Source organism: Rhamphochromis longiceps, linkage group LG1 (assembly GCF_057381845.1).
Source record: "Rhamphochromis longiceps isolate RC_006_pf linkage group LG1, R_longiceps_female_GT1.1, whole genome shotgun sequence".
Lineage (NCBI taxonomy): Eukaryota > Metazoa > Chordata > Actinopteri > Cichliformes > Cichlidae > Rhamphochromis > Rhamphochromis longiceps.
Window position 1 is genome coordinate 4,144,510 of NC_140557.1, and position 16,965 is coordinate 4,161,474.

General features: G+C 43.2%; 1 protein-coding gene across 3 annotated transcripts in view; it reads left to right on the forward strand.

Annotated features, from left to right (window-relative positions):
• Positions 1 to 1,261: 1,261 nt before the first annotated feature.
• Positions 1,262 to 16,965, forward strand: part of dpy19l3 (dpy-19 like C-mannosyltransferase 3) — a 70,632-nt gene continuing 54,928 nt past the window's right edge. For 2 of the 3 annotated variants that reach the window (XM_085409809.1, XM_085409884.1), the window contains exons 1-4: positions 1,262 to 1,454; positions 2,027 to 2,153; positions 4,247 to 4,374; positions 14,754 to 14,844. In XM_085409809.1, the coding sequence (XP_085265935.1) occupies positions 2,036 to 2,153; positions 4,247 to 4,374; positions 14,754 to 14,844 (337 nt within the window). In that variant the 5' untranslated portion in view covers positions 1,262 to 1,454; positions 2,027 to 2,035. Of the gene's footprint in view, positions 1,455 to 2,026; positions 2,154 to 4,246; positions 4,375 to 11,323; positions 12,241 to 14,753; positions 14,845 to 16,965 lie in introns of those variants that run through there. The other variant, XM_085409971.1, reaches the window with a different exon arrangement.

The window sequence follows — 16,965 nt, forward strand, 5'->3', positions numbered from 1 at the left end:
CCTGGGGCTCGCTCGGGCCCCTTCGGGGGTGGGGTCGGGCCCTTCGGGGGCCCTTCGCTCGGGCCCCTTCGGGGGGCCCCTCGGTCACTCAGGCACAGCTGGCGGCCGGCGGAGCTCACGGGTGCGTCACTGCAACTCCCCCTGGCTTCTGCTCCGCGGCTGCTGAGTGAACCCTCATCTGGGACTCTCCTCAGCTCTTACTGGGACAGTGGCGCGGCTGCCCCTCTGTTGGTCTTCCATGGTTTCTTGTGTTCTGGGGGCCTCTGGATGTCTGGAGTTTTGATCTCCTCCATACCTGCTTCACACCCTGGAGGACGGGGCTGTGGCCCCCCCACACTCCCTAGCAGATCGTTACATGGAGAAACCTTTGGAATACAAGCGCGCTGATCCACACAGGTATGCACACGGGTGTTCACTGCTCGTAGACCCAAATTACACCTTTCTTGGCTGCTACTTCGAAGCACATCTGTCCTGCGTGCTGCACAACAACATTGAATATTTAGTATTTACTGCTGTTTACACTTAGCTAGATTAATGCGATGGTGTTGTGTTTAGTATGTTGCTTTGGTTTGTTTTTTTTTTTGTCTTTTTTTGCTTGTTTTCTATTCTTCTCTCAACAGGTGATCCAGGAGATTTTTATTTTTTTTCTCCCCCCCTTTCTCACTGTCCCTCTCCCCTTCTGTTTTTCCTTTCCTTCCACTTTCTTTCTCCCTTTCCTATCTCTCACTCATGTCTGTCCCGTCTGTAACATCTGAAAATAAAATATAATAAATAATAAAAACAAAGATCGACCAAATGGACCAATACGGCAATGCCACGATGATCCATTTGGCAAAGTAAGTCCATTGGGTATCCTTGTTGGTCTTCAGACAACAATTCTGACGGCTAAAGAACCAAATGGGACAGGCGAAAAAAAAAAAAATTGCATTAAAGTTGACATTTTTCATTTTACTTATGTAGCCAAATGACACCGAAAACTTGTAATTAAATTAAATTAAATTAAATTAAATTAAAATGAGCATCATGGCATTTTTGAGTGTATGGACTGTCTGCAAATCTTTTACACTTAGTTTGTAAAAACTGTCTCCAAATAATTGTAGTGATTTTTGTTTTTCTTTAGTAAAAATATTCACTAACTTACGCGGCCCCTATTCCATATTTATTTTTTTTTATTTTAGATTTTTTTTAGTTTTGTAATTATTTAGTTAATCTCCGAAACACCTACCTCCCCCCTCACCTCACGCTTTTATTTTGAAGGCGGGTCCTCTCGTGTTCCGGTGCTGTCCCCTCCGTTAAACCCCGTGCGGTACGAGGCTGACCGCTGAATTTTAACAGCAGGTGAAAAAAAGAATGAGAGAAAAATGAAAGAGCGAGGGAGGTAGAGAGGCGTAGAGAAAGACAGAGGGGGAGAGAGAGCTGTCGGAGCATCCTGCCAGCCGCTGCTGTGGAGGAGGGTGAGGCTTCGCTAAATGTTCCGTTGGCTCGACTCGTTTTCGTCTTTTGTTGATGTCAAGGCAGAAACAAAGTCCTTCGTCCACCGCGGGAGCGCGCCTCTGTGTTGTGAAACGCACATTCACCATAACGAGGCTGTGGTTGCGTGTCTGTGCTTCCCAGTGGCGGTTCAAACCCGCCTCATCTACTTTACCGTCTTATGTGGCTCCCTGTTCGCCCCACATCCTCTGCTGGAGCGCATCTGCGGTTATGTTTGGCGCGACATTTGGTCCGGTTTAAAAACGGTAGAATGAATAGAGCTCTCTGATAATCTGTTGTCGATAGGCTGATCTCATTTATTTATTTTTTTATTTATTTGCACGTTATTCTGGCGTCAGCGTGACCAGGAAATGCTGTAAGCAGGCCTGTCCACCCCCCATCCACCCACCCACCCACCCAACTGAATGAAAGACCTGTTTGCTTTGGCTCTGAGCGCAGTAATGTTGGGACACATGTTTGCTCTTTGCCTGTGTGTACATGTGTATCAGTGTGGATAATCAGACCCCCTCCCCCTGTGTGTGCGCTCTGCTGGCAGCATTTCAACATGACAACCCTGCGTCAGAGGAAGGGCAGCAAGGGGAAGGAGCCCTCTCCTGCTGCAGAGCTTCAGTCCCAGCAGCACAACTGTTGCTCTGAACACCATCCGGAGAAGATCCTGCATGGTGAGTGAGACACCCCGCACTCCCATCTCAGGCTTGAGCCACACATAGATGTTTCCCACCAACAAGCTGCAAGTGCCAGTTCTACCACACATTTCAGCAGGTTTGAGCCGATCACTGGTGAAGTTCTTGGTGCTGTTCTGGTGCCAGCTTTTTGGCAGCAGTACCAGGCTTTTTACCTCTGCCAAAGTAGTTGAGGACTTGTCAGTGGGTTTGATTTGCAGTCTGCTGTTATTTTGTTCCCACATGAAGCATCCCCAATTTCCACCTGTAGTGTTTGGTTCTCAAATCTGTTGACTTTAAAGCTGATTCTCAAGGCACCAAAGCAGAACTGGCTTTGCAGCAGTGCTGGCACTGCGTCAGTGCAATCCAGGCATTTTAAAACTTTTTTTTGTGGTGGAAATGAGTAGAAGTATTTCCAGATTGGGCACTGGTGTTGCACTGGGTAGAAAGTCACATCGGGTTGTGACTGGCTAAAAACCAAGCACCTGCTGCGGGCTTTTTGAGCCAAAGCCAGCTCGAGCTCCAGGGATAGTGTTCAGGATCTGACCCTGACTTTAACCTGCTACAGGTGTTCTCAGTGTGGCTTTACTGATGTTTTCATAAATTGCTCTGCTGGTTAAAGCCTGATATCTTACACCTTTTGTGCATTTCTGCATTCAAAGAAGAGACATTGTTATGTGTGCGATGCTTTTGTGTCAAATGAAAAACGCTGAAATCATTATTTGCAGCTGCGGCCATCAAATTTGCACGTAAACAACACATGAATGCCTGGGCTGATAGTTAGATCACTCTTTTCTGCTCACACTTAGCCTGCAGTGCACATTCACACAGGACTTTATTGTGATTTATTTGTTACCCCTCTCACACACACTCACACATCAGTGGAGGCAATTTGACGTTCAGTGTCTTGCTCAAGGACACTTTGAAGCCACCCAAAATGTTAGCTTCTCATGTGGGCCGGTTCTCAAATGCAAGTTCTTGATTGAGTACCAGTACCTGTGCAGATTAGGTGGCGATGGGCGATTAGAAGGGGGCGGAGACTGGCTGGAAACCAAGCACTTTGCTGCAGGGTTTTTTTTTGGGTCAGAGCCATCTCCTGGGAGATGGTGGTCAATATCTGGCCTCGACTTTGACCCACTGCAGGTCTGCTCAGTGTGATTTTTATTGACGCCTTCATAAATCACTCTGCGGGTTCAAGCCTACAATCGTACACCTTTGTTGTATTTATGCATGCACAGTCATGTTTTCTTGTGTCTCATCCCTAAAGGAGACTGAAGCTTGATAAGCTTTTTTCTTCATTTCAACATTTAAATGATTGACTCTGGTGTCATATTATATTTGTAACCTTCATTTCACAAGTGTCCACTGAATGAAAACTAGCGGGTGTCGCACTTACGTGCATCACGATGTGCACTTTTATGACAATTCAAAACATTTACAATGTTGTGCAAAAAGTCAGTTTCTGCAGAAACTGCACGAGGAACACACAGCACATATTTTCACTCGTCACAGTGGGTGTTATTAAAACCTTTAAAAGACTGAAAGTAGCTCTGTTCTAGTCAAGTTTCCCAGTAAGCTGCAGTTATGAAGTGCATGTTGGAGGGTCAAACAGGAAACAACTCCCTGCACACCTTTCTGGAGTCACATTAGAGAGAGCTGTTTCTATAACTCTGAAACCAACAATCTAGCATTCACACCCACTTCACACAGTGGGTGGCCAGCTGTGCAGAGGTGGCAAAGGGGCTGAAGCTTCTTCTTTTTTTTCATACTCGAATCATTTTTGTCATTTTACACGCGGGTGTCCGACTAGAACGCCACAAGTGCCTTTTTAGAAGAGACTGTCTGAAAATGTGTGCTGTTTTCGACATATTTTAGAATACTGAACCTCTCGCCTTTCCCGGTGAAGTGTCTGGAGCAGGTGTACACTCTCTGAGAATGTTGTACGCAGCTGAATCTGCCAACATGCACAGCAACATGACCCTGAAGCCGAAGCAGCTAAATGAAATCCAGCCATCAGTAAAAAAAGAAAAGTGTTACTGTTTCACGTTAAATTTTACCCTACAGTGAAAACTAACATGCTAATGTTCTTGCAGGTGATTGGTCATGGGGAGCTATAATCTGGACTTCAGTTGGTTGGTCTGTCTCTGTTGGTCTTGGCCTGCTTTGCTGCATCTACGTGGCGACGCTACACGAGAACGACCTGTGGTTTTCCAACATAAAGGTAAAGACTGTTTACGGTCACAGACCCGACACTGTGGAAGTGGAAAGAAGAAACAAGCCATTAATGAAAGAGCAAATCCTTTCTAAAGAATGACTGTGATTTACAGAATAGACTTCCTGTTTTATGCATTATGCAGAAAGTAATCATGGAAATGTTTACTGAGGTCCCAGCAGGAGGGGACTGAGGGACCCTGTCTCATAGATTTGTTTTTTGCAGCTACAATCGTCGCCCCCTGCTGGTCATTGAAAAGAAAATATGGGTTTAGACCTTGCTGCTTGGCATATCTGGAAACTACATCCATCTTTTATACTGTTTATTAGCAACTGCAGGAAAGAAGTTCACTTTCAGCCTCTGGTTTGAGTTCCCAGACACTTACCGAGAGTTTTAAAAATAAGAGGTGATGCAACCCTGTGGTAAACACTGCTTCTTTGAAATGTGCTGCTGGAATCAGATTCAAGTCGAGCGTGGGAATTTAAAGGCTTTGCAGATCACCTCTTTATGTTTTCATCTAAGTTTTCTACAATGTCCGAACTTTTTTAGAGATAGGGAATTGTAGATGTCTCAATAAGAATTAGCCTCTCGGTGGCTGTATGTCTTAGTGACAGCTTATCTTAAAGTACTGCCAGTGAGTTTGTGTCAGTGGGAGCTGGAAAAGTTGGAAATGCGTGGCGCTGTTTAAATTTTATAAAGCTCTTGTTAAAAAGCAGTAAAGCTGCCTGGATTGATGTATTTGGCACTTGTCTAACAAAGTTATCTGAGGATTTGACATCCATGTGCACGATTCATTAACCACATCACAGATGTGGATATTAACTGATGGAAAAGTGTCACACGGTGTGACCGTTAAGCTAAAAATTTCCACACGCGCTTTGCGCTTATCTAACGTAGCTTCGACATCAGTGCCAGGGACATCCCCTCGTCCAGTTTTCTTCCTAAAATGGTCTTCAAACACGTCATAAACACTTCATCCTAAAACGTGATGATTGCTTTTCCACACGCTTCATGGGATGAATTTTCAGGGCTGTTATGTGAACCACATGAGATCCTGAATCATCGCGGTTGTTTCAGGCCTTTCAGGGTTTGTTCATTGTTGTACAGCAACAGAACATTGTGCTCTGCCAAATGTGATGTCATTTATAATTCCCCCCCTTTAGAGCGTCAGCAGCGCTCTGGTTCTGGCTGAGATCTACATAGCAGATTTCAAACTAGGTGACATGGCAGATTAGTACTAAAACTGGGGCAAAGTGTGAATCAATGCTGCTGCCATAAATTGTCTTTGCATCATTAAGTGATGCAGTATGAATCATTTGTTTTCCTGCAGCAACTGACGCAAGAACATTATATTTTTTTGGAGTGGTGTGTTTTGTGGTTTTGTAATCTACTTTTACATATGAAGTGAAAACACTGCAGGTTAATATTTTGCGTGAAAATTGCTCTGAAGTTGTTTATCACAGGGAGGGATGGAAAGTTGAACTACCAGATGCGCAGCTATGTAAGTCAAAACCACAATCTGAGACATTGTTTCTTCTAACAAGCTCATTGTTTCTAAGTAACCTTTGAGTGTTCATTACTGAAAAATAGCAAATAGGAAAAAAGAGTATTCTACATTGTAGAATGTGGTGTAACGTTAGCATCTGCTTGTGGTTAGCTACAGGATACTTGTAGGAAATTCTATTATTGCAGTAATTGGGGACATTAACGAGGCCATTATGTGTGTAATTATACATTTTTGACATAGCAGAGGAGAAAAACAAATGAAGGTAAAATATGTTGAACACGCTGATGAAATCTCTGCAAATCTGGCATCTGGACTCAAGAATGAATTGATTCAGCGATCACAGGGCGAGCTCGCTGTAGTCCAGGTGATCTAAATTTCACTATCAGATTCGGGACAGTGACGGGACAACAGCAGTCCCTTCAAAGTCCTTTATACTCAAGGTTAAAGACCTTAATACAGAGGCTCAATACGGGACAACATTCAAACAGAGCATTACTTGGTGAAAGTGGGAAGGAAAAACTCCCTTTTAACAGGAAGAAACCTCAGACAGAACCAAACTCGAGGAGGGGGGCTTTATTTTTTGAGTTTTTGAGATATTGATACATTGCCAGATGTTGAAGACCTTAAAGTGGGTCAAAAACCTATTAAAAAAAAATCTTGCAAATGATTTGATACATGAAGCCAACATTTTGAAGCAGTCATTATAAATGTCCAGTCTTTGGACCATAACAGTTGGAGGTTTAAGGCCCGTATTGTTTTGAGATGGAATGACCCAGTTACTGGTAATTTAGGGCAGCTGTGGCACAGACCTTACATTGGGTGGTGGTCTAATAAATTTGTTAAGCACTGTATCAAGTACACATGTGCCTCTCAGGTGGACTTCAAAGAAGTATAATGGAAACCAGTAATTGTCCACGGTGCCTCCAGCTGTCTGTGTCTGACAGACTTCAGTGTTCAGAGTCCCCTCAGTGTAAAACTGTCAATAATAAAGGTTCCCACATTCAACTCTGTCATGATGCTACTTGTAAACTACAAAAATGTCCAAATGCATTTTATTCATAACTAAGCATTAAAGACAAAAATGCAAAGAGTAATGTGGACTTTTGAAACATTGTTAGAAATATCTTTATACTTACCCATGAAAACAAATTGGAGATAAATGTTTGGTTCATGAATTTATTGCCTTCCTTTGACTAAAGTTGCAGGTTGGTTTGCATGAAAGCCGACTGTTATGTGCATGTGGAAGTTATTAAGAGAAGGCTGAAGATAAAGCACCGTTTGGTTTTCTGTAAATCTCTTTAGAGTGGGAGCTTCCCACAGGGACTACTGAATCATAACCTGACACCAGAGACACGTCTGGTTCTGAAGCTCTATCCCAATCACAGGACGACTCATCTCTTTGTGTAGAACAGACGAGACTGCGTCATCAGTTTACTTCCTCTGTTGGTTGCCTGCATGGCCAGCCAGGTGCTTATTCTGTTTCTCATGAAAATGTGAAATGCATCTTGCCCGCGTATAGCTCCGCCGTGCTCACGGTAATTTGTGGGCTTCTGTCACAGGGACACAAAGCGGCACTTTGAGTTAATTGATCAGAATCCGTGTGGACACAGTTTGCGGTCCAGCGCGGACTTTTTTATCTGTTTGTGTGTGTGAAGGGGAGCAGACAGATGTGTTCATTCATAATAAATGCAGGTCACTTTACAGGCCTGGAGAACATCTCCCTGAAATGTTCCCACAAATAAGTGGGCTCCTGGCTGACATCATCGCACACTGCATGCATATGTGAACTGTTTCCTTCTGTTAATGCAATCAAAGCCTGCGCCTGAGTCTATGTTCGCACAGAGCAGACCGAATCTGCTCGGTTACATTAAAAACGTGGCTGTGGCTCAGCATTAAAACATTCAGTGTTTTTTAGGGAGACTGTCTGGGAACATGAAAATGCATAAGTAGTCTCTGCTGCTGATGTCCAACAGTTTCTCTAACTTTCTGAAACCAACAGCCTAACATTCACAATCATCTCTCGCTTGTGTGGAGGTGAAAACCTACCCTGGATATTTTCTTTCAAGCTCTGCTCTTCACACTGTCTCTGCAACAAACTTTGAACAACTTAGGCCTTTTTTTGGAGGAGACCATCAATGATATTCTGTTGGCCTCGTATTTATGATGATGTATGATATTAAATATCTCCATTCAATAGGACTGCTGGCTTTTGACTCGCTGGTATAAACACTTTTCATCTCTGGCGTTCTTTTTTGTATAAAAATGCCCTCGGGCAGTGTTCACAGCCAGCATTAACAGATCTGTCCACACTGGACACACAGGTGTGAATGCCATTTTCAACTAACTCAGTCTGAGCGATGCAGATTTTATAACGGACATCTGACAAAATTATAGATATAGCTTAAAACGTTATCCAGCAATCACTCAGAGAAAGTAACACCTACAAAGTATCAATAGATGATAGAGGAGATGGTAAGCTTCACCATATATTAGTTAATTTTTGGCCTTTATTATGTAATAAATTGAACATTAGATAGAAAAAATGGGGAGAGAGCAACAGCAAAGGCCCTTGGGTTGGAGTTGAACCTGCGCTGCTGCATTTAGCCCTGCGGCATGTGGTCACCTGCGAGCTAAACTGGTGCCCAGATGTAGCTTACTTTAAGCTACAGTAATAGTTCCTATACATCTAATGCTAGGGGTGAAGTGAAGCATGATTAGTTTATTACTGCCGTGAAAGAGTTGGATGTCAGGCAGATGAGCTGCGATGACGCATATATTTCTAGAGAAAGAAAATGCTGTGATTACCTTTAACAAAGAACCGCAGAAGACAGACAGGCTTGTGTCTCGTTTTATTTCAGCAAAACTATCTCACAAAGTTGCCACAGACATGCGGTGAAGATAGCGGGTGTACTTTATACACTATATTACCAAAATGATTCGCTCATCTGCCTTCACACGTATATATCAGGCTGAGTGACATCCCATTCTTACTCCATAGGGGTTCATGTGATGTTGGACCACCCTTTGCTGCATTCCCAGCTCTGCACCACTGCGCCTGATGCTTTGCATTGTGCTTGCTGATGTATGCAGGTGTTTGGCCATGGAAACCCATTCCATGAAGCTCTCTATGCACTGCTCTTGAGCCACATGGCGTTCGGAGGTCTGCAGCGACTGACTGTGCAGAAAGTTGGTGACCTCTGCGCACTATGTGCCTCAGCATCCCCTGACCCTGCGCTGTGAGTTTACATTGCCTTCGTGGCCACTAACAGTTGATTGCGGAGCATTTAGTGGCGAGGAATTTCATACCTGGACTTGTTGCACAGGTGGCCTATCACCACCCTGGAATTCACTGAGCTCATGAGAACAGCTAATATGGATGGATGTATCAGTTTATGGTGTTTAGGGCTGTTGCAGGCTACGTTCCTAAACTGATGGAATGTGCACACACACATACTGGCGAATTAGTTAAAGGATGAATTAACTGATAAATAAAATACTAGAATCTCATCAAAAATATATTAGCAAACATGCTAAAAAATACCAATAGCTGAAACACAGTGAAGAGTTCTGGTTCAATCACGAGAATTAGTGAATGAGGCCTAGTCGACGCTGATCAGTTACAGCTTCCTGTGCTATAAATCAATGTGGCCACGCCCCTAACTACCTTGTCCAGTTGAAAATCACAGGAAGCTGTCAACTATGTCCAAAACTGTTTTGGTCCCATGCTGCAGATATACCTTTCAATCCTCTAAAGTTGGATATTTTAAAATGAGAGTGCATGAGGATGGACTCGCTGTAGGAGCCAACCTCAGGTGGCCATCAGGGGAACGGCAGTTTTTTTTTGTTTGTTTGTTTGTTCTAAAAACTTTTGCTTTGGCTTTAATTTTCATCTCCAGAGCTTTTTAGTTGGGTGACTTGTTCAGATATATTTTTTTGATTTGTTTAAATTTTTTAATCTGTCTCAGGGAATGAAATTTAGTAGTGTCCTCGCTCAGTCCCTCCCATAGTCTGTTCCTCTGTCGGTAGGCTGATCAGGAAGATGTTGTGACAAAGTTTGACAGACTCAGACTCACCTGTCTCAGGCTGCAGGTAGTGATGGTAGCCTATGACCTTACGGCGTTATGCATCACATGTCTCTTTGCTGATTGTGTTTTGTATATCTGTGTACTGTCACACGTATATTCATGGAGTCATGTAGTCTTCTCACTATTGCACTGCATGTTATGCAGCAGGATTGGCCTTTTAATGTTAATGTATACCAGTAAAATTAGTAGATTTATTTTTGCTTCTATCAGAAAGATAATTAGGAACTAAGGCTTTCATTTAAGTGAAGTGGACTAAACACTCACTGTGCTGCAGGTATTGCTGCTAAAAGAAATCTGCCAAATGTAAAGATTATGGCAAAGAAATGAAAACTAAGATCCATCAGCCAGCGTTTGTTCTTTTTAATCATTACTACTAGTTTTGTTGAACCCTGATTGTGGTTGTGAAATGAAAGAAAACCACAAAAACTACCAGCTCAGTTTGTGTGGAGACCCAAACAGAGGGAAATGACTTTCAAATTCAAATGTTTAAATTTAGCTGTGCGGACAGAAGAACATGCTGAATTATCCAAAAGAAGTTTCCAAGGCACAGAAAATTGTGTTTTGTGCACCTGGTTTTACCCTGAACTGCTTCCTGTTGCTCTCTGGGCCGTCTGGATGGATATATTTAATTTCCTGCCTTCAGAGACCCCCCCCATCTCTCTCACTTTTATTCTCCCATTTACTGTTTCATGCACACACACGCGCACACACACATTGTCTGAAGTGTCTTCAGGTCAAGTAGGCTGGAAAGAACTGTGAAACATGCTGGAAAGTAATTTGTGGATTTGGGAGTCCCGCCTGATCAGTGCTGCTGCCTGACCTGACCTGACCCTACGTGACTGATGGTATCGGAGCACGGCGGCCTGTGGAGAAGCTTCACAGAAAGGGAACTGCTTTTAATAATCTCATATGTGGTTTCCTCACCCAGCATGCTGTTGAGGGAATGTATTATCAGAGTTAGCCTGAGGTGAAAGGGTCTGGAGGATTTTTTCTCTCTCGTTCACGCTCATACCCTTACAGTGCTTATTATCTCTTGTCCTCTTATGTAGCGAGACAGCTGGCTTAATCTGGCCTCTTGAATTCATCAGGTGTGAGGTCACATCCGTGCCGGCCGCAGCGCCTGGGTTTATTTCAGACGCGCGCACAGATCCACAAACCTTCCGACAACTGTTCCTTGCATTTTCCGAACGATGTTCCCATGTTTCCCCACCCCCACTTATTCTCCTTATTCTTTTCCTGTAAGCACGTGTGCTTTTATAGACGAGGGGTCACCAGTAGTCAACTCGCTTCTCCCTCCCTCCCTCTGGCTGCTGCAGTTATCCACAGCCTGTCCTGTTGTTCGCAGGGTTTAGTCTTTCTCTTTGCTTTTTGTTCTGAAGTTGCCGGCTGCGTTCGATGGAGGCAGAGGCCACTTCGTATTTAGGCTTTGGCAGACATAGAGCAGAGGAAATGCTGGATGGACCCTGGCTTGGATTTTTCGTGCATCACATAACAGAGATGGGAGTTATTCAAAGACCCATAAGGAGGAAATGGTAACACAGACACACAGAGAGAAGAGGATCGGTGCCTTCTGAGAAGTGTACTGGCTTCCAGCGTAATGAGCAATGTGTGAACTTGTTAACTAGGCCTATTCTCTTTGACCTTAATTTAAATTGAGGATTAGCCATCTCATCAGAGTTCTTGGTGGAAAGCCAAGGCTTGTTTTGCCTTGGGCAAAACTCAAAAGGAGGATTGGGAAGGAAAGTAGCTGCTCATCCCTCAGAGGAAGCTTTTGCATATTTCCTTTGGCAGGGAACTTGAAGCGATTAAAAAGCGAATTTATTTGGATTGACTTCAAGAAGAGAAAAACACACCACATTTACATTTTTTTCCGTAATGGATTTGGATCAGTTCTGTACCTTAACCCGGGAGCGTCCTGTTTATCTACCTGGATTCAGCTCATCAAAGGATCCAAGAATTTATTGATAATCTCTGCGTTCCCAGGCAATGGAGCTCCGTAAGAGGGTGAAGCCAAAACATGGCCTTTCACAAGATGCGCCGTCTGAAGGCAGATGTAACCATAACGCTCTGTCGGGAACGCAGGAGGGGGGTGAAGGAGGGGTTTCTCTGCTTGGGCGATCCGGTTCACGTTCCCATTCCGGTTCAGGCGTTTCACCCCTGCGGCCTTGGCAACAGTGCGTTTTCATGGCAGCAGGGCTGTTAGCGGCTGTGCTGCTGGCACTGACTCAGGCTTGGTGTGTGAACGGCTTACATGAGAATCTGCTGTGGTTCTCGCAGCTCACGGTAGGAGTTATTACGTGTTTATAGAAAGTGTTTCAATTTGAGCGATTGATAAACCAAACACATTACAAACGAGCTCTGCTTCGATGTGACCGCCTTGGGGGCAGGTTCAGTCTGCTTCCTGGGTTCAGTCTGCAGCACGGTGCTAATGAAAACCATCACAGCACACCGTAGTCCAATCTGCAACCACAGTCAGAGCTCCCGCCCCTTCTGTGTTGTTAGGTCGTTACAGAGTGGCCCCAATAACAGTGAGATCACGGTACAAAGATCCAGCAAGCAACAGGCATCTGATGCTGTTATTATCTACAAAATGAACAAACTCCTTTATAGTTGAAGTGGCATAGATTTATTTTTTTCTGTCTGTTGTTTTTTTCTTTTCTGAAGTTAGAGATAAAGTTTCGCCTGCTCAGTTGGAAAAGTGCTGCATAATTCAGAAATGTTAGAAATGATCTTAAACACCAAGAAATATCTCTTCAACCAAGATGCAACTCAATGCCAAATCAGTGCAGTTCCTGGAATGGCCACTAGAGGCCGTCTCCAAACTCGAGTCAGTCTCTGTAGACGCCGATGTTAAAACGTCTGACTTCACAGAAGGTCACATGCAGACCCTGGTACGAAAATGTTGGATCTCTATAGCTAATTTTTCTCTTCATGTGTAGGAAGTTTTTATGAAGGTGTCTATTTGTCAACTTTTAACATTATGTTTGTGTTGTTGCCTCCAGTGGCAACAACACAATTTCTATATACATGTCTATTAATCCACATGTATTTGTGGAAATGCCGTGCATCCATTCAGTGTATGGATGAGTCCTGGGAGGCTCGCTCTCTCGACGTGCTGCCACTCCATCAACTTCTCAGACGGTCTGTTAGCTTTCATTTAAACACAGGATGTAGATGCCATCCATCTCCCTGCAAAAGGTCAAATCTGTGACTCCAAGTGCTTCCTGGATGTTCCCATTTCTTGAGCTGTGAACTCATTCTTTCAATTTTGGGGTGTTTATTTGCTTCTAAATCATACAAAGATGATGCGGTGAACTCATTTGCAGATAGTGTTGAAACAGCTTCTTCATAGATGGTGCCAGTAATATACTTGACCTCCTTTTGAGGCTCGTAGCTGATACGTCTGTGACTTATCGGGATCAGTTCACACGTGGAGCAGCTAAATGTTTTGACCTTGTACCTCGCTCCATATTAACGGTTAGTTGCGAAACGTGCTTTCCCTTTGTTAATCAAAACGCTCTTACCATGATCAAAATATTTATTGTAATCTGCCATGTTTTTGTATGATGTCAGTAACTTTGATAGTTTTTCCAGATGTAGTCTTGTTTTTCTGACGGAGCAACAAGAACACAATAACCGAGCGCCTGTGGCTGCAGAGAGTCCCGAGGTTAAAAACGCTCGCTGCCCTCCTCATCGTTCTTGCGCTCAGGGCCGTCCCTGTGCTCGTAGAATCTGTCCCGTCTTTTCTTCCAGAGGCTCGTCCAAATGCGGATTAAATTTTTTGCAGCTGATCATATGTGCATGAACCAGTGGTTTTCTGCTGTTCTGCTCAGGAGGCAGACCCATGCTGATTTACACTCTGTTAATCAGCTAATGGTTTCAACCAAGTAAATGACATTAATTAACTGGTGGGAACACCTGCCTCGGTGGGCGATCTGATTGGGATCCCCTGTCCTGTTGCTCCCTGATGGCTACAGAACAAATAACTGCTCTCAGGTTTCCACAGACTGGTTATGATGATTTGTCAGATATAAGGACCGCAGAATGAGCCAGGCTGTTTAAATTAGGATCTTTCTCCTCTGAAATGCGTGAAATATGTTCAGAATACAGAACATTTTATGTACAAGTTTGTATGAATGTTAGAAATTGAACGTTGTTATTGGAAAATCCTTTCTATTGATGAATTGGTTTTAATGGACAGATGTTATATACATTTCTAATTTTATAGTCTTTTTGTGAGGTTTTAGTTATTACTGGAAGTTGTTACTGGAAAAATATCAGATAAAATGCTTTGCAGCAATACTCGGAAACATGCTTTGGTTTTTAACAAGCGGAGGATTTGGAGATTGCTTGGACCGGATTTGGCTGCAGTAAATCTGGAGAAACAATTTGACAGACTTTCAGTGAGTTTTAGAAGAAATGAGTAGCTAAAATCAAAGCTTTTCTTTTTGTCAAGCACAGTTGCAAAAACAATTTGCAGACTAAATATGATAGATTAATGATTGGCTTAATATTCCACAGCTGGTTGTTCGCCGTTTGCTCTCTCCTCTTACCCCCCCGAGGAGCAGTAATCACGCATGACGAGCAGGAAGTCTCTTGGGAAGACATCCTCCAAGCACGCACTCACACACTGTGTTACCTGTCTGATTATTACTGGAGAGGATTATGAGTGTATTAGCTGCTTTGCCTTTATCCTCCATGTTTCTGTCATGTCTTGCCAGGATATCTGTTTTCCATATTACAGAGAACAGAAGTCTTTGCTTTCATGAAACTAAAATCCTTCTTTTTATTTTCAGGAAGTGGAGAGGGAGATCTCCTTTCGGACAGAGTGTGGACTATACTACTCCTACTATAAACAAATGCTGCACGCCCCATCAATACAAGAAGGTATGCACTGTGATCGCAGGTTTGTATTCATGACAGTTGTCATTTCTTCACAAACACAACTTAGAGGGTCAAAATGATCCAAGATCTTTCCACTCCAACAAAATAGTGTGTGGAAAGAAAAGCTGAAGTGGATGTTACAAGAAGCTGTAGTGTCCAGGTGTTAATCGAAAAGTGGTGTGTGTGTGTGTGTGTGGGAGATACCATTGGTTCATCTACAAAAAAAAAAATCACAGTCGGGTTTGAATCCCGGTGACCTCAAGGTCAGAGGTCATGTTTCCTGAATCTTGTGAGTGCAGTAACTTGAGTACAAGCTGACGTGGAATTTTTAAATGGATACCATACGTGTATCTACTTGGAGGCGGAGGGGCAGCGCTGGTGGCCGCCGGTATTTTTTTTAATCTATTTAGCCATTTACCAATTACCTGAGAATCATTCAAGCGTAAAAACATCAGCGAACTCGGGGGATGAACCCGTAGTGTGTTTGTGCATTAACTGCAGATCGCTGCCTCGGCTGCACATCCATGATGCAAAGGGATGCTCCTGATGATGATGATAAATAGACAGCGTGGAGCAGGTAGCATAAAACAACTTTAAAATCTCTAAAATGATTATAAATTGATATCTGAAGTAGTGTTTTTTTAACTACTGCAAGTCTCACACATAAGACCTGCAAAGTATCTCCTCTTGTTCCCTATTTTGTTCCCTGAATCCCTCCCTGAAGTAATTCCCTTTCTTCTTGTCTTCTATTACTCCCTCCACCAATTCTCATCTACCTCACTCCCTCCATCGCTCTGTCTTCCTCCCTTCACTTTTCCCTCATTATCACACCCCGTTCAGTCCCATCTCCTCACTTATTAATATCTCCTTCTCTTATTTGCCAAATCACAACAACAGTTGCCTCAAGGTGCTTTATGTTGTAAGGTGGACTCTACAATAATACAGACAGAGAAATTAGGAATATACAAGTGTTTCCATTGCTATGTAAGTTTGTTTTAAATAAAAAGAAAAAAGTTTATTCAATAAATGAATTCAGGCCATTGACAATTTCATTCAGAGAGAGTTATTTTATCAATTTTGAAATAAATTTCATACTGAAATAAACAGCACTTACTTATCCAGCCTGCTGGAAACAGATTATTCCAATTTGGTTCCTTAATAAACTTTTGGCCTGTTTCCATCATGCCTGATCTGCTGCTCGGTGTCCTTCGCTCCTTCCTCTTAAATCCAGTCTATTCATTTTAAATAGTTGGAGTCACTCTGAAGGGAAACACAAGCTCCCAGCAGCCCAGCTCTCTGAGCTGATGAACGATGAGGCACATTTGCCTTTTTTGTACAAAACTGTGACTATCACCAGTCAGTGTGTTCAAACCAGCAGCAGGCGGTCAACAGGTGACACAGTGAGAACGATGTATGCAGGTAAACTCGAGCTTCCACCGAGCTCCTCGGTCATAATAATAATGATACATTTTATTTATAGGCGCCTTTAAGACCCTCAAGGTCACCTTACAATAACACAAGGTGGAACAGACAGAAGGGAAGCTGAAGAAGAGCGGAGTGTACGGTGGGGTGAGTATGTGTGGAAGATTGGATAGATATGGAGGAGCGAGCTTATGAAGCGCTTTGAAAGTGAGAAGCAGGATCTTGAAATTGACACGGAGGTGAACTGGGAGCCAATGGAGCTGTTTAAGAAGAGCTGTTCTATGTTCAGTGGATCTAGTTCTGGAGATAATACGAGCAGCTGTGTTTTGAACTAACTGCAATTTATGGAGGGATTTATGAGGTAGACCACAGAGAGGAGAATTACAGTAATCTAAACGAGATGTGACAAGAGCATTGATGAGTATGGAGGTACTGTTTGGAGTGAGCGAGGGACGAAGGCGGTTAATATTACGGAGATGAAAGTAGGTAGACCGAGTGATATTATTTACATGTGCTGTGAAGGACAGAGTGCTATCGAGGATGAGACCAAGACTCTTAACCTGAGGGGAGGGTGTGACAGGGTTATCAATGGATAACGAAAGACTGGTTGGAACTGTAGTCAGTTTGGATCTGGTGCCTTAAAATGAATTCTGTTTTATTGCCATTAAGTTTAAGAGAGTTGTGAGTAAACCAGATCTTGAT